General features: G+C 42.4%; 1 protein-coding gene across 1 annotated transcript in view; it reads left to right on the forward strand.

The window, feature by feature from the left end:
• LOC126187737 (juvenile hormone acid O-methyltransferase-like) overlaps positions 1-25,199 on the forward strand; it is a 127,392-nt gene that overhangs the window by 96,420 nt on the left and 5,773 nt on the right. The window contains exons 3-4 of the mRNA XM_049928987.1: positions 2,132-2,264; positions 2,474-2,621. Coding sequence (XP_049784944.1) covers positions 2,132-2,264; positions 2,474-2,621 — 281 coding nt within the window. The remainder of the gene's footprint in view (positions 1-2,131; positions 2,265-2,473; positions 2,622-25,199) is intronic.

Raw genomic sequence — 25,199 nt, forward strand, 5'->3', positions numbered from 1 at the left:
GCTGCTAATACTGGCAACTGGATCTTAATGCAGATAAAATGAAAGTCACGAACATCACGAAACGTAAAAATGTGGTACTTGTTTATTACAAGATTGAGGCGCATCAAGAATTCATATGACAGCTTCAGTAAATATATGGAAGGCACACTGCGAAAATATATGAAACAGAAAAATCACGTAGCCTTTGTTGCTGATAAAGCAAACGCTATAAGACCGTCTATTGTTAGAATATTGCCGAACCGCTCTTTCCCCAAAAGAGATGGCTTACAGAACAGTTATACTGCCCAAGTTATAATAATGTTAAGGCGAATTCGACTGCAATGTAATGATTAAGAGATAGTGGAATGGATAGGTTCGTGGCTAAAATCAAGGCAGTGTGATCAGTGGCTCTTGATACTCAACTCGTGTTCCGTGGATACACAAAAAATGAAGCAGCATCTCCGTACGTTCCTTGCATACTGTTCCATTCTGTTGCTTCAATTAATTAATTTTAGCTCCATATCTGCATAAGGGAAGAACATACACAGCAGCTTCTAATTCGGGAAATGACTCAGTAACTCTGCATGTTTTAACAATGCAACACCTATGACTCTTGTGAGTCTGCTGGTCATAACTGTCCGTTTCAGGGTGTTGTTCGTTCAGCTGTAGGCTTTAGAATAGTTGAGCTACAAGCAAAGATTGTACATGAATACAGAGTTTTACAGATAAATGATGTTGAGTGGTGTACACACATCACCGTGTTTGTAAAAAAAAAAAAGTCCAGTTTTGTCCGTTTGGGCTTACGTCCCTGATTAGTGGCACCAAGTAACTACATGAATGGCCTCTGCAGAGAACTGTGAAGCCATTGTCTTACAAACGTATTACGAAGGGCGTTCAATAAGTAACGGAACATGCTTTTTTTCTGAAAGCAGGTTGGTTTTATTCGGGATTCCAGTACACTATAAATTATTCCCCTTATTTTGGCTACAATACCTTATTTTTCAATATAATATCCGTTCATTCTCGTGTGGGAAGACTTGTATGAGGTGTTGTGTTATCATGGAAAATCAGTAGTCAGTTTGCATTTTTTGTGCCGACGAACGCGATTAAGTCGTTTCTTTAGTTGCCTGATGGTAGCACCATGAGGGAGGACATTAAACTCCTTCAGAGCTACAGATCCGTCGATCACCTCGGATGTGAGTGTCCTCTGCGCGCTCCAGCATTCCGGGAGTCAGCTTTGTGCGACCGGTCGGCATGCCGGAGATCGGACATGTTTGCCCGACCGTACTGCGATACGCCACGCCCAACTGCTCATCTGCTTTTGTTCACTGCCAGGTCTCATTACATATTCAGCAAATGCAGATGAATATCTGCGATGATCTAGATTTCCGGAAAAGAAACACAATGACAGGTCTTGTACTAGGAATGCACCTCCCCCCCCCCCCCTCGCCCCCCCCCCCCCCTTTGGAAGACTACGTGTAGCGCTTCCATCTATCGGTACTTCATGAAACGATAAGGCCTGAAGCGGAAATATTCCATGGGGTCACACATTTATCAATCGAAACTTGCCGAGAAGAAAATGTTGCATGACTCCGTGAACGCCCGCAGTACATTTATTAATGTGTCTAACCAAAATTTGGTATAAAGTGGTCGTTGGTACAATTTGCTTGATTTGCTGCTTCTTTTTACTGTAGGAGAAACTATTTATGACAACGTGCAGCGGGTACATATTTTACTGTTTATCGTATTTCTCACTGACTGAAAATCTCTCTTGCTTAACACAAATACTGAATTTTTGAGAGTTTTCGATTAGCACTGATTTTCTAGTCCAACAGGAAGAAATGATAGTTGTATTTTTCCACTAAGACGCTGTAAATAATATATAGCAGTTCTTTCAAAATGTTGGTACAGATTTTCAGCATAGATTTTTTAATAACTGAGGTCAGAAACTGTCTCTTGAGCTTTGAGGAACTCGGTTCCTGCTCCTCGCACAGAATAGCCTCCCACGTCCACATCTATGAAATTATTAACATAAACATTTTTGGATTGTTTTTGTTAAGTATTGCATGTGCCGTTTAGTTATTTTATTAACTCTGGAAAATTCAATTATTTAAAAAACATGGTCATTCAGATATGAAACTCTTCGTTGCAGACTCGCCCTTCAGAACATCGGTAAGCTTCTGTCTCCCGGAGGCGAAACAGTTCTGATCATCGTGACCGGCAGTCCCCTCTATATGATGTTCGAAACACTGGCCAAGTCCTCTCGCTGGAGTGCCTACATGATGGTAAGCTGCAATTAATGTTTTAGTGGGTGGAGAAGTCACGATGATTTTTAATACTTAGGTCTAATGGACTGTAGAGCCATAGAACTTAACGGCTGTCTAATGCAATCAGTCACACCAAAGAAAAAACTGACACTCCCAGCTCGAAATAGAGCGTAACTGTGTGTTTGTGCTGGCCGGATAAAAGAGAGAATAACTTTGGTCTGTTCCAGGATTACCGTCAGTTCGAGCCACCTTACGTACGCATGGAAAATCCAGTGGCCGTTCTGACGAAATACCTGCATGAAGCTGGTTTCTCCGTAAAAACATGCCGCAATGAGGACAGCAGCTATTCTTCCACGGATGAGCAAAAAGTTAAAAGTGAGTGAACTACAGTTCTCGGAACACACGACACATACGGAATGAGAATAGTAAAAGTATAGTGGAGTCGTTCATTAAAGATTCAGATGGTTCTAGTACATAAATTCATTCTTTTTATGCAGTAAATGCTACGACAGAGTATTACCAACAAGTAACTTAATATAACAGTAGAAAGCTACACTGGAATACATAATTTAATGACACGCTTAGTGAATTAAGAGGTACGTCCGTGAATTACATTGGGTTACAAATCATCCACAAAATTATTGTATCACGTGGGGTACGAGGAATGTGAGGTCCGCTTGAATATAAATTAAATGTGGGAGTTATTAGAGAACATTTATAGAATTTTTTCTTTTGGATTAAGATTCTGTACGACAGCCATCTAGACTGATACCGTTATTGTACCACTTAAACTCCTCAGTCCAGAGATTAGGTTCTATGAACGAAAAGTTTGTATTGGTGGTCAGTGCTTTGTTCTGGGACAAAACGGGATTAGTAAATTAAATTTTATGACTTGTTAATAGTGAATAATAGTTAACTGAAAATAACAGAAATACGTGCAATACGCAGAAAACATCTAAAAATTATGAAAGTACAGGTCGTTCCCAAATGTAGTCTAAGGCTTCATCGGTATGAGTCATTGTATTAATGTGATGAAATGATCACTTACTCGATATTTTGTGGTACGTTAATATATTACAGCAATTCTAAACAAATTCTAATCCGAAATTACTGAGCGCAAACTGAAATTAACTTTATTTCTCCAAGACACGCCGACATTGAGCTTTCTTTAAGGAGATGATGCCATCTGATAGGAACAAGCAGAAACTAAAACTAATGCACTGAAAGAACTGATTGAAAGAATTGCGTCAGTCAAGCGCGGCGAATTTAGTTTATTCCCTGAGTTAGGAAAAAAAAATAAAATTTGTACGTAGCATACACTAATCAGCCAGAACATTATGACGACCGACCTACTATCTAGATATACTCGTCCATGCGACATCAGCGTCACCTGGTGAGGAACGACTGCAAGTCAGACACATGGACGGTGCATGTAGTATCAGTGAGCGTGCTGTCCGTGTGTGGAATGGGAAAGGCGCGCGATCTGTCCGAGTTTGACTGAGGATAAATAACGATGGCCCAGAGGCTAGGCACGGGCTTTCCGGAAACTGCACGACTTGCCGGATGTTGAAGGAGTGCTGTGGTGTCTTCAACAGGCAGCGAAACTAAGGTGAAAGCACGTCTAGACGTCGTTGGGTTGGCCGGCCACCTAGGACAGATGTCGCACGTCGTAGGCTGAACAGACTGCTAAACCAGTAAAGGCGGCGAACTATGGCCGAACTAATATCAGACTTTAATGCTGGGTGGAGAACAAGCGTGTCTGAACACAACACACCGAACACTCCAAATGATGGGCCTCTGCAGCCGATGACCCACGCATGTGCCAATGTTAGGACCACGACATAGGCAGTTTCGACTGAAATGGGTACATGCCCATCGGCATTGGACGTTGGCGCAGTGATAGAGCGTTACATGATGCAATGAATCTTGATACCTTCATCATGCCGATGAGAGGGCGCGAATCCGTCGTCTTCCAAGGCATCAGTTTCTTGACACCTGTACTGCGGGCCGGAGACAAATTGGCGGCTGCTGCACTATGCTCTGGGGAACGCTCACATGGAATTCATGGATCTAATGGAGCTCGTGCAAGGCGCCACGACGCCGGAGGAGTATCGTACACTGGTTGCAGACGACGGACACCCCTCCATGACGATCTTGTCTTCTGACGGCAGTGCCATTTTTCAAAAAGGTAATGCGACATATCGCAGGGCTAGGAGTGTGGTTGAGTATTTCTGGGAACACAGTGGCGAGCCCCAATCGATATGTCAGCCTTCCAATTAGAAGGATCTGAACCCGATCGAACATAGCTGGGATGTGGCCTTCCTTCTCAGAATTTATTTGAATTAGGTAACGTGTGTGTGTGTTTGTTTGTGTGTTTGTTTGTGTGTGTGTGTGTGTGTGTGTGTGTGTGTGTGTCTGTGTGTGTTTGTGTGTGTTTGTATGTGTGTGTTTGTGTGTGTGTGTTTGTGTGTGTGTGTGTGTGTTTGTGTGTGTGTGTTTGTATGTGTGTGTTTGTATGTGTGTGTTTGTGTGTGTGTGTGTTTGTGTGTGTGTGTTTGTGTGTGTGTGTTTGTGTGTGTGTGTGTGTGTTTGTGTGTGTGTGTGTGTGTTTGTGTGTGTGTTTGTGTGTGTGTGTGTTTGTGTGTGTGTGTGTGTGTGTGTGTGAGTGTTTGTGTGTTTGTGTTTGTGTGTGTTTGTGTTTGTGTGTGTGTGTGTGTTTGTTTGTGTTTGTGTTTGTGTGTGTTTGTGTTTGTGTGTGTTTGTGTTTGCGTGTGTTTGTGTTTGCGTGTGTTTGTGTGTGTGTTTGTGTGTTTAGATGCGGTGTAAACTTCCTCCAACGACTTTCCAAGACCTCACTACTTCCATGCCACGACACGGACGCGTCGCCGCTGTTGTGTCGAAAGAGGACATCCGTCGATTAGGTAGGTGGTCACAATGGCTGATCATGCAATGTTAGGACTAAAATTAACTGGTTGACGAATACCCTCTGCATAAATAACGTGGGTTATTCGGAAAGTACGGAACGATCGGTCGCGACATGGAAACCACAGTGAAAATCTGAAGTTTTGCACAGATGAGTGAGTGTGTCGACTATGCCTATAGATAGCGTCACGTCGCTCTTCTCAGTTACGAGCGTACATTGAGCGCAAGAAGATGCCTAGAAAACAGCGCACCCCGCCAAGTATGAGTGTCTTCAGAGAGATTTCGTCTGATCTCATGCAGCACTACATAACGTAATTGTCATGCATTTCTGTCTTCATGGTGGCACACTTCAGGGGCTATGACGAGCCACCCACAGAGCTGTTTGATCACACACACCACACAGCCCAGACGGCTCCCTCTGATTTTCACCTCTGCTCACGTGAACCGCTGGCTATGAAGACAACATTTTGGCCCAGAGAGCGGCCTACAGTTCAGTGTAGAAAACTGTTTGAATAAGCATAAGGCTGCTTTCTTGGACGAAGGTATTGGTGAAAGGTATGTTAACAGTTAATCTGAATATTGGGGGTAAAGTATGGCCTCAATAAAACTGTCGCGAAAACGGAATGCAGAAGGATCTGCCGTACATCAGAGCTGGATGAAACATGAAGTGGAATTTTTGCAGTGACAGCATAAACAAAAATTGTCGCAAAAGAACATTTATTAGATCGGTAAATGTAATTGTGTGCATGAATATATATAGTGAGTAATATGATGGTTGCTGTTGCCTGAAATCTACTTCGTCGCATGTTAATTAAAGCTAGAACTTTACTTCGGAGTCCTCTTCAAGGTCTACGAACTATGGAAGAGGAATGATCAAAGGATGGTTTAATCATAAACACATACATTCACACGCACTGGAGAGACTAACGGGAAGAAAAAGAACTAAAAACCTTGAACACAGCACACGTGGGTAGCAAGAGGGGTTGTTTCCTTGATTTTAACATGCGGGATGAGTAAAATTTCTATTAAAGTTAATTGCTATAAAAATGAAATATAAATAAGAATCACAATTCAGATATTCTACAGCGTAAGATCACTTTGGCCTTGACACTGTAGACTTTCTCATTAGATCACGACCGCGTGTTCCTCACGAACAAAAACGTGCAAAAAGAAAGTTATCAAGTGAGACGAATTGCGCAAAATTGTAATAAAATCACGGAAATTATGCGAAATACATATGCTCTCGCGAAGGGGATACTTAAAAGTGAACTGAATACCAATAAATTCAACACAGCTGCACGTGTTTAACAGTTCAACTGAACATAGCCTATACCGTCCCTGGATTTTAATGCACTTAACATTCGCGAATTAGCAAGTAAAATTTGTCACACACGTTAATAAACTATGAATGATGAAAGGAATCATTTACGTTGACTAGCTTTCAAACACTTATATAAAACAGATGAACTTCTCACCGAAAAGGCACACTGACAGTCAGTATCTCACCCGTTTCGCGTCGTACGGAACACTACCACGAGCATTCGCTCTCGAACCACAATCGCTCCCCGTACCTACGGAAGTGGTTAGAGGAACCCCTACTGTGGCACCAACCTATACAAAGGGTTCGTCAAAGGCAAACAGAAACCTCAACGTTACCTGGTAGGTGTTTCCTACAGTTGGCTGTTCTTACAGTGGCAGACTGCTACACTCCCACGGATCTACACAATGAAATCCTTTCATACATTCAACTGGTCGGACAAGAAGTGTAAAGAACAGATACATTGAAATATGGCACTTAAATGTATCAAACATGAGTGTGGGGGCTCCGACAAGTACCAATAACCTAGTGAAATGTTAAAAAGAAGTGTGGATAGTATACTGTGCCCACCACAAACAGCTGCTCACTGTTTTCGCTTTTCTTCTTTACATCTAGGGTAAGAGACGACTTGCAACAACTATTGAAGTGCCAGAGGCAAACAAATGAAGCTGTGTGGTATGTCAAAATCATGAAAGGGCTCATGCAGAGACCCTTCATTGGAAAGTTAGTACAGCGTTGCCACAGATGTCTGTCGGATCAGCGACAATGTAGAGAAGTAGCTGGAGGACGTAGCTAACTGCTGCAAAAAAATAAAAAAAGTAAATCTGCTGTGCTTTTAATTTCGCGACCGACCTTTTCTTACTCTGACAAGCCCTTGTAGAAACTTCACGATATCATTGTCAGTCCATGATGCTGTGCTATGTTTTTCTTGTCTACAGAGAATATGTGTACTTGGAGCCAATTCAGCCTACAAGGTTGGTGTTTAAAAACGTTCTTTTTTAACTGCAGTGACAGTTCGTATTTAACAACTGTAGAGCCACGGCACTGACATTGCAGCCGATGGCTTGCCTGAGTTCTCGTGATGGTTCACACTATCTTCCAAAATTTTGTTCCTGCTTCCATAAAATCTAAAAATAAAATTCCATCAGTGAACCAAAAGCAGTGGCGATAAACTTTATTAAACAGTTTCGTTTAGTTTATATTGGAATTGTCTTCATACTACAGAGGGCTGTCAATTAGCAATACTGTATTATGTAAGACTTCTTGCTCCGAATCGCGTCGCAAAAGCAAAGTTCCAAGAAACCATCTGCGGTTCTCAGACAGGAGTTTCAGACGCCAAACGAACAGAGAAAGTGCGAGGCATTAATTGTTTACTGACGATCTGATGCAGAACGTTCTTTAAAAGTTGCAGAAACGGGTGTCAGTTCAAATATCGTGTATTGACAGTTTTACCAATTGTCACCAGCTTTCTGTACTCTTGTACTAGCTGAGGACTTTGTCTATCAAGAAAGTTTCACCTTGCACTCTTCTCAAAAAATACTATTGTTGCTCAAAAGTGGAACTGGTAACTACGATGCTCCTTCTGAAAACTCGTAAATTATCTAAGTCTACAGAAGAAACGGCTCAAATCTGAACAGCAACGTAACAACAAAGGACTATTTAAAGACTTTATTTACAGCCTTATGGAAGCTACTTCCTAGATAATGCTCATACGTTTTGGAAGTTTTCTTCCCTCTCCTTCATGTGGGAATTACCTAGAAGTCAATGGTGTGGATTTCGTGATTATTTTCCGGTTGCACAGACGCTGTCCGTTACGCTGCGCTCACAGTGGCATCGGCAACAGACGTCAGACGCCATCGCCAGAGGTCGCCCGACAGGATACACTGACAGCTTGGTCACGGTGCCTCCGATCTCTCCCGTCAGTCTTTGGCTGGGGCAAGGTCGTTATGTTAGGTTAGTATCTGTTTCATGTATGAAGTAGGTTAGAGTTCAACCTCACTGTGTGGTGTGGATACCGTAAGGTCTCTGTGCCTGGAGACGAGAGCTGCCATGAGGCGTTTGCTATTAAAATGCTGCCGAATGCATGTAAAGGAGCTATCTCTGTCTCGAAAAGAAAGTGGTGAGTGCTGTACGCTCTGTCTTCAGTTACTGGAATTACCAGATAAGTGTTAAGATTGTATGAGGTGAAGGCGGAAACGCCATGCCATAGGAGTTAAAAACGCTTTAACTTTGTGTTGCCACTTTCCTTCTCCCACCACCGATCAGCACCAGAAGGTCTGCTACCTATGAAGCTAAAATACTGCATTGATGTTTTCATTTTTACGCGTTCGTACGGAAATATGGAGTTTCGGTGATGTTTTGTTGTGGTCTTCAGTCCGAAAACTGGTTTGATACAGCTCTCCATGCAACTCTCTCTCCTGTGAGAGTGTGTCCACCTCCGAGTAACTACTGCAACCTAAATCTGCTTACTGTATTCATTTCGTTGTCTCCCTCTACGACTTTAACCCCCCCCCCTCCCTCACGTCCCTCCTGCACTAAATTGCTGATCCCTTGGGGTCTAGCCGGCCGAGGTGGGAGAGCGGTTCTAGGCGCTTCAGTCTGGAACCGCGTGACCGATACGGTCGCAGGTTCGAATCCTGCCTCGGGCATGAAAGTGTGTGATGTCTTCAGGTTAGTTAGGTTTAAGTAGTTCTAAGTTCTAGGGGACTGATGACCTCAGATGTTAAGTCCCATAGTGCTCAGAGCCATTTGAACCTTGGAGTCTCAGAACGTGTCCTACCAAATGATCCCTTCTTCTACTTAGGCTCTGCCACAAAGTTCTTGCTCCCCAATTCTATTAAATACCTCTTATTACAAGGTTGAATCTTCAGTATTCTTCTGTAGCACTACATTTCAAATGCTTCCGTTCTCTTCTTGTCTAAACTGTTTATCGTCCATGTTCCACTTCCATATGTGACTACATGAAGGAATGACTTCCATGGTACTAGAGGGAGCTATAGAGAGCAAAAAACTGTAGAGGAAGACATGGATTGGAATACATCCAGCAAATAACTGAGGACGTACGTTTCTAATGCTCTCTGAGATGGAGGTTGGCACAAGAGAGGATTTCCTGGGCCAGCTGCATCAAACCAATCAGAAGCCTGGTGACAAAAAGAAAAGCTGCACTCCGTAGAAATACCCGATGTTAACAAATTTCTCTTCTTCAGAGACGCTTGCCTTGTCACTGCCGGTCTACATTTCATATCCTCTCCATTTCGGCCATCATTAGTTACTTTTCTGACAAGTAGCAAAAATTATCCACCGGATTAAAGATCTCTCCAAAACGCGATGTTCCGAACATGTTTTATTTTGCTAAAGTGGTAGGATGTGCTACTACGGTGTACAAAGTGTCTGCTAGTGAGGTTATGAGCTTATAATGGTGAACTTACGTGGTGAAAGTAGATGATGTTTCTATTACATGATGCATGGATAAAATTCGTGTGTGATTAAGCAAGTATTGTTGAATCAGTAAAAGGTAAATTTGTAGTCTCACAGCAGCTCACTTTTTTCTAATAATGGTGAAAATTAATGAAATGCTGGCATATATTCACATAATTAGTGTAGTACTGGAATCTTAAATACTCTTTAAAGACTTGCCCAATGGATTTGAGAAAGAGAGTATCAGTGGCAGCGTTATTTCACATTATGTGCAGCTTTTAATAAGGGAAATCACTATTTTAGTGTCTTCGAGTAGACTTTCAAGAGGCATAGCTCCAAAAATTCGGTACAGAATGAGTATCATATGTCATAGTGTTTGGGGTGCAAGAGTGAAAATGTTAGGATTAAAATTATTACATCATAAATAGGATTCTTCATACCACACACGAAACTTTGAAATCGTAGTTTCCAGAGCGTGACAAACGCCTAAATATTGCAAAGATGTAACCTCCTGATGTCAAATATCGTAGCGTAATTTCTAGCTTAACTTCAGCCAAAAGTATATAATAATGATCATTCGATTTATTAATGTAGTTCGAACCACACTTCTACAAGTACTGGAAATCAGATTTCGTTAAGCGAAAATCTTTCTTCGGCCTTACATACTCGAAATGAATTGCGATGGCCTTTAAAACCAAGACTGCAAATGCTCTGTTTTGCTAAATTCATTTGAAGTTGTGCAGACATAATTCAATAGTAGCCTTGAATGACGGTCGTTCAGCATACTTGTGAAAGACAAGCATAAAGCTTATAACAAGATACGCTAACAGCTAAACATTGCTAGCCACACGGAAAATGATTTAAATCCAAATAGAGGTGTTTTGCAGGATATGCTTCCTGCAACCACTCTAGAAGGAAAACAGATAGAGGATGAGATGGTCAGATGAAGTTAACCGACACCTCGTGTTCTATTACTACCAAGCAACAAACTTAGGAACCAACACAACTGGATACAGATCACAAGTATACACAACATTTACAACCAGATACCCAGAATGAAAATTTTTAACAGAACTACGACTAGCTGATTAGATCCGTGTAATAATAAAAAATAACGGAATACCCCAGTCAGAATTGGAAAACATCAAGCAACAAGTACAACAGATACTGGAACAAAATAATTTCGAAGAAGAAGAAGAAGAAGAAGAAAATACAGTAATGGACTCAAACATCCCAGAGCAAACAAACAAAGAACAACACGCATCAATTAAACAATCAGAGGAAAACGAAATCTTACGACAGCAGCCAGAACAAGCACAAATAGAACACGAAGTGACACACATGTTAGATATAGAAGAAAAATTACAGCTGACATATATAGAATACAAGGACATAATAAGGACATTAGACCATTCTTGCATAGACCACCAAAATAACCCGCAAGTCGAAACAACAATAACTATCAACACAATCATACACAACAAAATAAATGAAAATACAACTATGGAAGAGTTGAAACTGCTGGTTTACATAGCACTCACTACACTAAATATACACACTAGGCAGAGATCAGAACCATCCAACAAACAGAAGAAACCCACAAAACCAGCAAGGCAACACAGGCTACACATCAGAACAGAAAAACTGAGAAAAGACATCGGACAGCTAACACAATTTATAAGAAATGATATATCAGACAAAAAACGAAAAAGGTTAGGTAAAATCTCACAAGAAACGATCGAGCAATTAGATGAAAAGAAGCAGAAATTACAAGCATTGGCCAAACGACTTAGAAGATACAAAAAAGTGAAAATAGAAGGAAACAAAACCAAGCATTCAACACAAACCAAAAGCAATTTTACCAGACAATAGATAACACACACATTAAAATAGGCAATCCACCAAACAACAGACATGGAACACTTCTGGAGCAACATATGGTCAAACCCGGTATAACATAAGACATACAGGGTGGATACCACAGAAACACACACATACAAGATGATACCACAAATGCCTGAAGTGATAATTTTGCAACATGAAGTCACCCAAGCAATTAATTCTACTCACAATTGGAAAGTCCGTGGAAAAGATAAAATACCAGATTTCTGGCTAAAGTAGTTCACCTCAACACATTTACATCGAACTAAATTATTTAACAGTTACATTGCAGACCCATACACAGTCCCTGATACACTTACGCAAGGAATAACTTACTTGAAACCTAAAGATCAAGCAGACACAGCAAACCTAGCAAAATATCGCCCCATAACATGCCTACCAACAATATACAAAATTTTAACTTCAGTCATTATACAGACATTAATGACACATACAACACAGAACAAAAAGGCTGCTGCAAAGGAGCACGAGGATGTAAAAAGCAACTGATAATAGATGCGGAGGTGACATATCAAGCTAAAACAAAACAAAGGTCACTACACTACGCATACATTACCAAAAAGCTTTTGATAGTGTACCCCACTCATGGTTACTACAAATATTGGAAATATACAAAGTAGATCTTAAATTGATACAGTTCCTAAACATAGTAATGAAAAATTGGAAAACCACACTTAATATCCAAACAAATTCAAATAATATTACATCACAGCCAATACAGATTAAGTGTGGAATATACCAAGGAGACTCATTAAGTCCTTTCTGGTTCTGCCTTGCTCTGAACCCACTATCCAACATGTTAAATAATACAAATTATGGATACAATATTACTGGAACATACCAACACAGAATCACACATTTGCTGTACATGGATGATCTAAAACTATTGGCAGCAACCAATCAAAAACTCAACGAATTACTAAAAACAACAGCAGTATTCAGCAATGATATAAATATGGCTTTTGGAACAGACAAATGTAAGAAAAATAGCATAGTCAAGGGAAAACACACTAAAGAAGAAGATTACATATTGGATAACCACAGTGAGTGCATACAAGCGATGGAAAAAACATACCTACAAATATCTAGGATACAGACAAAAAATAGGAATAGATAATACAAATATTAAAGAACTAAAAGAAAATATAGAAAAAGACTAACAAAAATACTGAAAACAGAATTGATAGCAAGAAACAAGACAAAAGTTATAAATACTTATGCATACCAATATTGACCTACTCATTTGGAGTAGTGAAATGGAGTAACACAGACCTAGAAGCACTCAATACACGTACACGATCACAATGCCACAAATATAGAATACATCACATACATTCAGCAACAGAAAGATTCACATTAAGCAGAAAGGAGGAGGAAGGGGATTTATCGACATAAAACACCTACACTATGGACAGGTAGACAATTTAAGGAAATTCTTTATAGAACGAGAAGAAACTAGCAAAATACACAAAGCAATCACTCATATAAATACATCGGCTACACTATTGCAATTTCATAATCACTTCTACAACACTTTATATCACATAACATCGACATATACGAAGAAAGTAAATTGGAAAAAGAAAACACTACAAGGCAAGCAGCGGGATCATCTAACACAGCCACACATCGATCAAGACGCATCCAACACATGGCTAAGAAAAGGCAATATATACATTGAGACGGAAGGATTCATGATCGCAATACAGGATCAAACAATAAACACCAGATATTACAGCAAGCATATTATTGAAGATCCCAATACTACAACAGATAAATGCAGACTTTGCAAACAACAAATAGAAACAGTAGATCACATCACAAGCGGATGTACAATACTAGCAATACAGAATACCCGAGAAGACATGACAATGTAGCAAAAATAATACATCAACAACTTGCCATACAACATAAACTAATAAAACAGGTACCTACATACAAGTATGCACCACAAAATGCACTGGAGAATGATGAATACAAATTATAGTGGAACAGAACCATTATAACAGATAAAACAACACCACATAACAAACCTGACATCATACTCACTAATAAAAAGAAGAAATTAACACAACTAATCGAAATATCCATACCCAATACAAAAAATATACAGAAGAAAATAGGAGAAAAAGTTGAAAAATACATCCAACTGGCTGAGGAAGTCAAGGACATGTGGCATCAGGATAAAGTTGACATTATACCAATTATACTATCAACTACAGGAGTCATACCACACAATATCCACTAGTACATCAACGCAATACAGCTACATCCAAATTTATATAGACAACTACAGAAATCTGTAATTATTGATACATGTTCAATTGCCCGAAAGTTCCTAAATGCTATGTAACATACACCGTACAGTTAAAAGGAAGTCACGCTTGATCAAGGTCGGCGTCACTTTCCATTTTTAACCAGACATAACGTCTGAGAAAGGAAAGAAATAATAAGTTGACAGCTGATTTCCACTTTCCACAACGCAAGAAAGATTCACTACAGAAATTTTAAACTTACCCTACGCCTCAATTCCCATTTAAACAAATCATTTTATGGTGTTATAATTTAGACATGAAATTCTAATAAAGATTTTGCGTACTTCTACGATTTCAGTCAATAGATTTCGAACTACATACTGATAATCATATTATTTCTTTGCCTAAACGTATCAGCTTTTTTACACTCTGTTTTATAGTACACGTAATGGCGTACTGATTTAAGATCGGCCTTCTTCGGCCGATGTCGGTAATCGGCAAAATCTGCCAAGATCGGTACCATTGTTACCGCAGCCTTAGACCGAACGGCTCAAGCAGGTGTACCGACTTCTGCTCAGTATTAATAGGGACACAAAACTTTTTCCCCAAAAAGAAGTCAGAGGTTATCCTTGTATCGTGCTGAATGTTCATCGGAGAATATTTCAATGAAATATTTTCTCTTATAGTGTTTCATGGTAACTCCTTACAGTGTCCGAAAACAAAAATACATTCGGCGATAACGTTCGATATTCATTTAAGTTAATAGAACAAGTGTGACAGCATACAACAAATTTCACTACCCTGAATGGAACTAAAAAAAACTCTTAAACAAAAAATGTCTAGCCATAAATAAATCCCTAAAAGTATTCAGTTGCAAATACAGACAATCATCTGCTATGTATGGAATGACAACGAATATTTGTGCCGGACCGAGACTCGAACCCAATTTCCCGTTTATTGCCGGTGGTCGCCTTACCATTAGGCTATCAGAGTACTTTTCACGGCTAGATCCAAACTTCCTCAACCATGTGTGTACAGCCTGCACTCCTACATCCATTATGTACATTCCCGTAGAGTCCGCAGCCACAATGCAGCGTAATTCTGAGCAACACATGCACTGCAATAGCGTCCTAAACCTCTAGTGCTGTGATACATTTCAACACTTAACAAACTCTGGAAACTTCCGACTGACGAGCCACGAAGTTTTGCGCAAGATGTCTGTGTAATATTTGGTTGTTCGACCCTGTTCCTCGCGATTACTCTCAATTAGGCCACTAGATAAAAGATTTGGTCTTCACATTCTTAATCTGTTCCTTATTCTCTGGATTTTACAATACCTCTTCTGGCTTGACCTAATGTCATAACTGCAATAGCTGCAATAACCAATCTGTTGAGTCTTGCGTCTTAACTGTGCGTAAACATAAATGTAAGTCTTTGTACGTCTCCGTTTCAGCCATGTCTGTGGAATAAAGCGTACAGTGTCTAGCGTCTCAGCGAAAACCACAATATACCTTCACCGAGGAATCGAGCAGTATATTGCTCCCTCCTACGTATATCTCGCGAAGAGACCATGAGGATAAAATCAGAGAGATTGGAGCCCACACAGCGGGATACCGACAGTCTTTTTTCCTCGAACAATACGAGACTGGAATTGAAGGGAACCGATAGCGGTACTCAAGGTACCCTCCACTTGCGGAGTATGGATGTAGATGTATTCAAGAGTAGATTAAAGGAGAAATATGTTGATAGGGCCCACTTTGACACATCAAGGGATTGTTAATTAGGTAGTGAGAGTAAGTGTGGGGGTAAAACAAATTGTCGAAGGAGGCAGACTTGACTGGAGCAAGCAGGTTAAAGTTCACTGACTGGTACAGTGAAGCACACACAAGACGCTGAGTGATCTTTGTAAATGACATTGAGATTTCGCATACTAGGGTGTGTCAGCTTTATCACGACCTGACAGTTCGAAATGGGCCTCGTCTTGGTTCAAATGATTCTGAGCACTATGGGACTTAGTCCCCTAGAACTGAGAACTACTTAAACCTAACTAACCTAAGGACATCACAAACATCCATGCCCGAGGCAGGATTCGAACCTGCGACCGTAGCTGTCGCGCGGTTCCAGACTGAAGAGCCTAGAACCGCTCGACCACACCGGCCGACGCCTCGTCTTGCGTCTCCTTTTGGTTCGCTTTTTGAGTCGTGCAGTATCCAGATTTGTGTGGCATTCGGATGTTACAGTAGCCTGTTGCTGTACTGTATGGGCATACTGCTGTCAAGGTTTTGGTCGACCACCTGAGACCACCGCAAGGTAAGATGGTCGTATTGTGCACCAGTCACTCCGTAACACTTTCATACCTGCGCCCGCCATCGGAGCACAAGTAAAGGATTCCCTGCAACATTGTGTCATCCCACACCGTTGCTCACAGACTAAAAGCTCCTGGATGGGAGTTACCGTCCCATGTAGAGCCTATCTGTTTGGAGTGCTGCCATTACAGGGAAGCGTGGACTGTTGATGAATGATGTCGAATTGGGTTAAGTGATTAGACGCGGCTCCACACTACAATGGAAGGTTGTCATCGGCAAGTATGGCAGAAACCTGCGCAGAAATCAAATCACGGCTGGCGTAGTGACGGAAGGAACTCTGATGAAACATCATCACAGATCTGGTGTGCCTTCTCGTGCTACAAGTGTGGCGTAATTTTTCAACCGGACGATGCTTCTCTACACATGACTAGTCTATTGTCTGCATAGTGTTGACGTAATACTGTGGCTGGCAAAATACCCAGATCTCTAGACAACAGAACATTTACAATTTACATTAACGATCTGGTTGATGGTATTGACAGCGGCATTAGACTGTTTGCCGATGATGCTGTAGTCTACAGGAAAGTATTATCACACGTAAGTTGTGAATAAATCAGTGAGGATTTGCAGAAAACAAATGCGTGGTGTAATGACTGGCAGTTATCTCTCAATATTAGTAAGTGTAACTTACTGCGTATAACAAGGCGAAAATCCCCATTAATATAAGAGTGCAAAATAAATGGAAGCGGTAACATCCGTCAAGTATCTGGGTGTGACTATTCGAAATGATCTCAAATGGAATGATCAGATTACAGAAGTAACGGGGTAGGCGAACTGTAGATTGCGGTTTATTGGTGGAATCCTGAAGCGATGCAGTCCTTCAACAAAGGAAATTGCTTACAATACGTTAATTAAAGTCTCACAGTATTGTTCGTCTGTATGGGACCCTTACCAGTTGGGTCTGATTCAAGAAATTGAGAAGGTCCAAAGAAGAGCGGCAAGATTCGTGACTGGTACATTTAGCCACCGCGAGAGCGTTACAAATCTCACAGAAAGTTTGAAGTGGGACACACTTGCAGATAGACGACGCGCTAAACGGAAGGGGTTGCTCACTAAATACCAAAATCCTATCTTCACAGAGGATGTAGAGCATATACTATTACCACCAACTTTCAAATCGCGCAATGATCACCATTCAAAGATAAGGGCAATTAAAGCTCGTACTGAGGCGTTCAAACAGTCGTTTCTCCCTCGTGCGATCCGCGAATGGAACAGAGGGGGAAACGTGACTTTGGAGCGAATTGTGCCCTCCGCCACACACCGCTTGGTGGACCATTTCAGAAGTACACACAATCCCAGTGCCATTATCCAGGATATCAAAGACCAGTGCTGTTGCTGAATAAAGATGCCATGGCAGTGTCCCACTCAGGTGTCCAGAGCAAAGCAGGTTGGTGGTCACCCTGGTGAGATAGTGGTGGCGCTGGACTGATGGCTTGGTCAATTCCTCTAGCAATGTCGGATCCCAGCAGTACAGTGTTGGGAGGACATCAGTTCATACCTTGGCCTATGAGGTGGCACGAGAATCGTCTGGCGGTCTTGTGGAGTCAGTGGCAGAGTGAGGAATCCGTGATGACTCAATCTTATTTCCCTACAATCAATCCTATTGGAAGTACATCCGCAACTCCCTGTTCTGCGCTTTTAGGTAACACACCGCGCCTAGCACACGTCCACGGCGGTGCTCGGGGGCCAGAGCACAGTTACGACACCTGAAGATGGCCTTATAAGAGCTCGAAACCGGTCGTGTAATAATAAAAGAAATTTACAACTGAAGAGGTATTTTCAATCTCTTACTTCCTTAGCTGCTTTGCTGGGGCAAGGTTAAAGATACGGCCAATGCGAAAGATAAGCACTGCCGCATTTTTCATCGCCATCGATACTTCCTGAAAGCTGGTCGTAGTCTGGATAACAGAGTCCCTATTGATATTTCTGGCCCTCAGCGGCTAAGTATTCGTTCGCCGAGCACCGGCTTCGCGACCCCGGGATTGCTGAGATGGGGAATAGTAATCGCCAACAGCCACTGTCACCGTAATCTCTGGACATGTCATTGGAATTTTGTGTGTGACAAGGAATAGATTTTCGCTTGACTGCCCGGATTGTGGGGATGGTAAATAAAAAACAGCCCTCAATCTCGAGGTATGCACCGAACCAATAAGATGCATCGCTGATGCGGTGGAACAATCATTGGTGGGGAACTTGGCGCATCTCAGTTTATACAGCTTACTCTGGCACACGGGGCTAAGTTTTATTTCCCTAACTGCTTGTGATACCGAAATGATACCTTCAAAGTTTTCTCCTTCTCCGCCCAGCTGAAAGGATGGGTCGCTGGTAGACAAGTGCCCGATAAAATAAGAGGACTCACGTAGCTAGTCCCTCAGACTCAGAGGTTTCACAGGATTTGTCCATGAATAGTAATAAAACAACTGCTGCGGGTAAGAATGTGTTTTTGATTGTTAAACGGAATGAGGGCAGTTTTGAGGTTTCGCCTTTTTCTATTCATAAACGTTTGGAGGTCTTCACAGGTACGCTGAAATCCATCAATTGTGTAACGGCACACTGTTCGTTGAAACTGCTAGTTCTCAATAAGCAATAATCTCTGGAAAGCTAAATGCCTTGGAGAAGGTACCATAAAACCGGAACCCCACAACCCATTGACCTGCAGCAACAGTGTTGTCGTGTAGGGATCTGGTAGACCCCCCAAGGAGGAACGGAGAGGGTTCAAGGAGGGATCGTTGATGTGCAAAGTATATTGGAAGGGGCAGATAGGGATCTAATAAAATCTGACTCCATCATTGTCTTCAATAGCATGAAACTCCCAGAGCATCTCAAGTCGTGTTTCCTTCGCCTAATTGTGTAGCTCTATGTCCCCACCCCAATGTGTTGTTTTAAATGACAGCGCTTTGAGCACACCACCTTCTGAAGTATGGGTGAAGCCAGTTGTGGCAAATCTGGTACTGCCGCCCACGGAGGAGTTGATAGCTCCTCGCCTCCGAAGTGCGTAAACTGCTCTGCGGATCACCCTGTCTGGAGTAGGAATTGCAGGGTCTTCCTTGAAGAAAGAAAGATACAGGAAATTAAAAAATTGAAGCACATCTCATATGGTGAAGCCAAGATGATTTAAAAAGCCTGCAGCCTCCCACACTCAATACATATTTTGCTTCGGCCATTAAGAAGCCTATTTCGACTGCCATAGCTTCTTAGAAAATGGGGTTCGCTAGTGTTACCACGAGTACCTGTGTTCCTGCGTTTGTCTGTCTCCCGCAATTGTCTCAGTGCCCATAGCCTCCTCCCCCCATCCTTAAAGACCATCAAAGAAAGCGACTGTTGCCACTGATGCCGTGCTCTCAGTACCTCCAAAGGCAGAGTCTTGCAAGAAATCCAGAACTGACTCTGCTGCTCCTGCTACTTGGAGACAGAATTTTCTCGTGGCTTTCGTAGCCATTTACCCATGTTCACACAATCCTCCCTGTCTAAGAGCTTTGTTAGGTTTCGAGTTGGTGACGTGGTGTCGGATTGCTTTGAGCAACAGAGTGGTGTTCCCGAGGGCAGTGTTTTAAGTGTTACCCTCTTTGCCATGGTCATAAACAGTATCACGTCTACGGTAAGGAGTCCTGAACAGTGCTCCTTACTGGTGGATGATTTTTGCTGTTTTACTGTTCCTCCTCCAGTGTTGTAACAGCGACTTTTCAGTTTCGTCTTAAAGTGCGGAGGACGGAGGACTGGGCTGCAACAACGGGTTTTCTATTTTCTGCTAAGTGTGTGTGCGTTTGTGCGCTTACATTTTAATCGTTCTTATCGTATTTTTATTTGCTTGACTTGCATATGAGGGGCACTGAATATCGTCAAGTGCCTTAGGTAGAGGTCTTGCGACCTCATCGCTGTCAGAACAAATAAGAATAATTTTTTACAAAATGAACGAGTCTTTTCTAACACTGCTGTGGTCACATTCTCAGACATTACTACAAAAATCCATTGTTCTGTGACTCACTTTACTATAATAATCTGTTCTCTCAGACCTCTGAGCCCGAGCGACTAGACAAGCGTATCATGCAACATGAGCTCTCTGATATAGCTAACTTACATCCTCGGCCTAAGGACACTTTTCAGCTGCCCTCTTCACCAAAGATACATGTTAGATACGTCCAATATTTTCTTGAATCCGTGATGCGTTTCTCACTTAAGTCATATTTTTAGCTTGGACATGTACCTCAGTGGATTTTTTGCTATCATGATCATTGTATCTCGAGGACCCTTGAACGGTTTGACATCACGGCCAGTAACTGATATTGCACCTGTGACGTCTCAGTGTCCTGCTGCTTCCTCAGTGTTGCATGATTCAAAGCCAGGAAACTATAACTGCACGATACTGTTGCGACACTTGGTCATTGTTCTTCCTTGTCAGCATTGCCATTGTTTACATCTACGTCATTAGAACTAACAGTGTTCACCACATATTGGCCCAGTGGTCACCATACTACAACATTATAGGTTCTTTGTCTCTTACCGATTGTTATATTTCTTAGGCGGGACGTTGTCTACAGCATTCACTCTACTTTATATAGACCTGTCATATGCACTTGTAAACAGAGATGTTGGAATGTAGTAGCCTGTACATATACCCATGTTTGTATTTACCTGTTGTTTACGATGACCTAAATTATCTTGCTTTAGCAATGAGTTTTAGTTTGCTGTCTGGCGTTAATGTCTTCAGTGTCGGTGTACCCACTATGCTATATCGTCCGATTCGGCGCACGGTGCTACGTTCCCAGGTAGATTACATTTGGTACCCACAACCGGTGTCGCAGGTTTCTCCCTCTGAACCCCCCTCCACCCCCTCCCTCTAGGGCACCATAACTCAGTCTATCCCTGACGTAACTGGAACAAAACGACAGGAAGAGGATAAAGGAAAGAATACAAGGACACTTAGTCATATAAGCCACGCTCTTACTGCTACGTGCATTTGTTGTTGTCACACACTCAGAACCACCATCGAAGCCCTCCATTGCTCAACCACTTCAATCTCCAACAGAGTTCCTGACACCAAGTGTAAATGGTGTTCGGGAGAGTGGAGTAGGTGAGTTTTTGTGTAACGGAAGTGAAAGCCTAGACGATGAAGCAGCCAAATGTTGACGAAGTCCTTTACTGTTAATCATAGAGATGTAGTGCAGCATGCCTGCATTAACACTTTCCCACTGGTGCTGAGAGTAGTTTTTGCTGTTTTGTGGCGGCGCTCACTCATGCTGTCTTTCATCTGGAGGCGCTGCTTTTCTATTTATCGCCGCGGAGCAGCGGTCGTATTCAAATGCTCTAGTCTACTATTTTGGTATATTGACCTTTTATTTTGAAAGTGGCATGAGTCCATGTTTTGAAAAAGGGGCACACATTTGTATTCACAGCGGTCCGTTGCGCCCGAGTGACAGGTAATGCGACATACGTCAGTGTATTGTTCACATATTTGGTGGAATCGAGTATGATTCTCCGGCGGTACACGCCGCGCAGTGGGAGGATCAGCATCCTATGTGAGCCACCAATGGTACACACCAGCGTGAACGTGATAGGTAGACAACGGCAACGGACGTTGAACTCTGCAGCCGGGCGAGCCAGTGTGGATGCTCCACTGTAAGCGCTTCTTAAAGAGGCATCCCAGTAGCGAACGGCCTTGCTTACCATTGCATTTCAAACGGCCTGCTGTGGTTGTATCAGGATGGCGTGTTAACGTCCCAATTTGGGTGGCCAGAGTGAAGTCACAGTAGGCAGTGACGAAGCCTGGACCAATGTGTGGGACCCCAGGGGTGAAATAACTGGAAGTGCGTGGGGTATTCAGGGATGGTTCAAATGGCTCTGAGCACTATGGGTCTTAACATCTGAGGTCATCGGTACCCTGGAACTTAGAACTACTTAAACCTAACCAACCTAAGGACATAATACACATCCATGCTCGAGGCAGGATTCAAACCTGCGATCGTAGCAGTCGCACGGTTCCGGACTGAAGCGCCTAGAACCGCTCGTTCACCGCGGCCGGCTATACAGGGTGACACACCTAAATCTTGTACTGCAGATATTGCGCAAATGGGAAGTGCTACTGATGTGCAGTTTTCGCAGAATGGGTTGATAATCATGGGCTCGTATTGTTAGCCAATCAAAAGATTTTAGTAATAGTTATGAAGTGTATTTTTGTGCATACATAAGATTTCAAAATCGAAACAGCATATTGACATAAAAACTAAAAGTAGTGTAAATTAGAACGTCTGTCGTGCTTGTTGCAGGATTCTAATGCAAATCGTTTACGAGGTATCCTATTGAAACGTTCCCTTAGAAAAATTAATGAATTACTGTGCAGATAAACCTCTTACATTATTTGATTTTCAAACAGCTGAGCAGAACTGAATGTACTCAGACATTTCGCTCTTTACCTATTCTGATCAACACTAAACTGACACACAATATTTTAAGCGCACCGCAATCTGACTTTCAATGATCCCTACAAAAGAATGGCCCTGACTAACATTAACCTATACCTTTCACAAATCACTTACCTCACAAAAATCTTCGTTACTCGAACTACTGCAATACAGCGAGCGCCACTACTGCCAGCTAAATAAAAGATTCAAACTACTCAAGGCACTAACTACTGATAGGCATAGTTGGCAAATGAAAGGTTTTGATAGAAAACAATGTATTTACCTTCATAGTGTTCAAAAGTCATAATATATAGCAGTTCATGACATCCAGTCTTACAAATTTACTGTCTCTGATGGACACGCATCCAGATCATCTGCCCTCAAAACTCCGCCATCTCACTCCCCACATCCACCACTGCTGGCGGCTCACCTCCAACTGCGCAACGCTACGCGCTATTAACAGCCAACTGCCCAACACTACAACAGCGAATTCCAACAATGCAAACCAACAGCAGCCTTCACACAGCAGTCAGTGATTTTCATATAGAATGCTACGTGGCGTTACCAACATAAAAACCTAAACAGCCTACTTACACTATTTTGAACAGTTTCTGCACCGACACTGGTTTGTGCCGTTCAAACAGCAACTTAGTGTGCTTGTGTGTTCCTTGAATGCATTGCGACTTGCTAATGAGTGTGACAGTCCAAGCATTAGGTCATGAGTAGACGATGGGATTTACCAGTGCAAAAGGTCACCATGTTCATCGTGTGTGGAGAGTGAGGAAAAATGTAGTTCGTCCTTATACGGTATATGTGTCAAGACATCCCAATAGACGTGAACCATCTCGGCTGTTACTTAGTTACCTCTTCAACCAATTACGTGAAAGTGATAGTGTAACACGCAGACAACCAAACAGAAGGAAACCATTGATGACAGAAGAGGGGGAAATTTACATCCTTGCGGCTGTTGCAGTTGATACGCGTGTTAGCTCCCGCGCAATCGCACAAGTCAGGCAAGCGTCATACGCATTCTCCATAGACATCGATGCCACCTCTGCCACTTCCCTCTCTATCAAGAGCTGCATGGAGACTATTATGAGAATCGTATTAACTTCTGTACATGTGTATTAAGACAGAATATTCCAGAACAATAATGTATCTCGTTCAGTGATGAAGCCATGGCCAGGTTCAAATGGTTCAAATGGCTCTGAGCAATATGGGACTTACCATCTTTGGTCATCAGTCCCCTAGAACTTAGAACTACTTCAACCTAACTAACCTAAGGACATCACACAACACCTAGTCATCACGAGGCAGAGAAATGGCCAGATGAACCGCCGGAAAATGCACTATTGGTCTGCTGAGAATCCCCATTGGCATCGTTGGGTGGAAAGTAAGAGTCCATTGAGTGTAAACATGTGGTGTGGAATAGTGAACCATCAGTTCATAGGCCCTTTGTTAGCAGAACGCGCACAAGTATTACAGCCTCCAAACAACCCAACCCCAACACATTCCAGGGTATGTCATCTTCTTCCATTGTCCCCTGTCCTCTTCGCCTCCATGACAGTATTGGATTTATCTGCATCCAATATCCAGCACAGTACCAGTCCCTTGCGGTGGGGACTTCATCTACCCATTTGGTGGTAGCCCCCTGACAGCACAGGGATCGCACTGCTGATGCCTGAGCTGCCAGCTCCCCATGTATACCAAGCAGTAGATGACGGTCTTCCTGGGGCATCAGAACTCCAAGCAACAGCCATCATACCAGGTCGTTTTTGCTGTGACTGGGTGATGCCTGTTGGGAGAGCCCCTGATTGGAGTGGGTGGCATCAGGGCTGATGACCCGCAATGAAGCGGACTGTCATCTCTTGGTGGTGACCGTACTGCGCCAGTAATCTTTAAGAAGGGCAAGATCGAGTACAATGCTGACAGATATGACCCTAAATCGCTTCCCTCCCTCGCTACACCATGGGAGGAACGTAGGGCTACAGAAAGAGTGTGATATTCGCTTCAGTATTTAGTCTGTAGCAGAATGGATGGGGACTCCATTCTACCTATGAAGCGTCAGTTTTTTGTTGAACACGTTGAGGATAAGTTTGGGGAACTGACAGCGCTGTCCAAGATGAGAAGCAGTGTACTCTTGATTCAGACAGCGTCCCAGCCCAATCCTAAGCGTTACTCGTTTGTGACCAGCTGGGTGATTTTCCGTTTCCGTCACTGTGCACAAAAGTCACAACATGGTCCAGGGGATTATTTTCCATTGCGACCTCTCCTTGCATTCTGACGACGAGTTCTGCGCCAATCTAGATCGGCAGGGTGTTCATTTCATCTTGCACATTTACAGGGGACCCAAAGACAACAGGGTTGCTACTGGT

Source organism: Schistocerca cancellata, chromosome 5, assembly GCF_023864275.1.
Source record: "Schistocerca cancellata isolate TAMUIC-IGC-003103 chromosome 5, iqSchCanc2.1, whole genome shotgun sequence".
Taxonomy (NCBI): domain Eukaryota; kingdom Metazoa; phylum Arthropoda; class Insecta; order Orthoptera; family Acrididae; genus Schistocerca; species Schistocerca cancellata.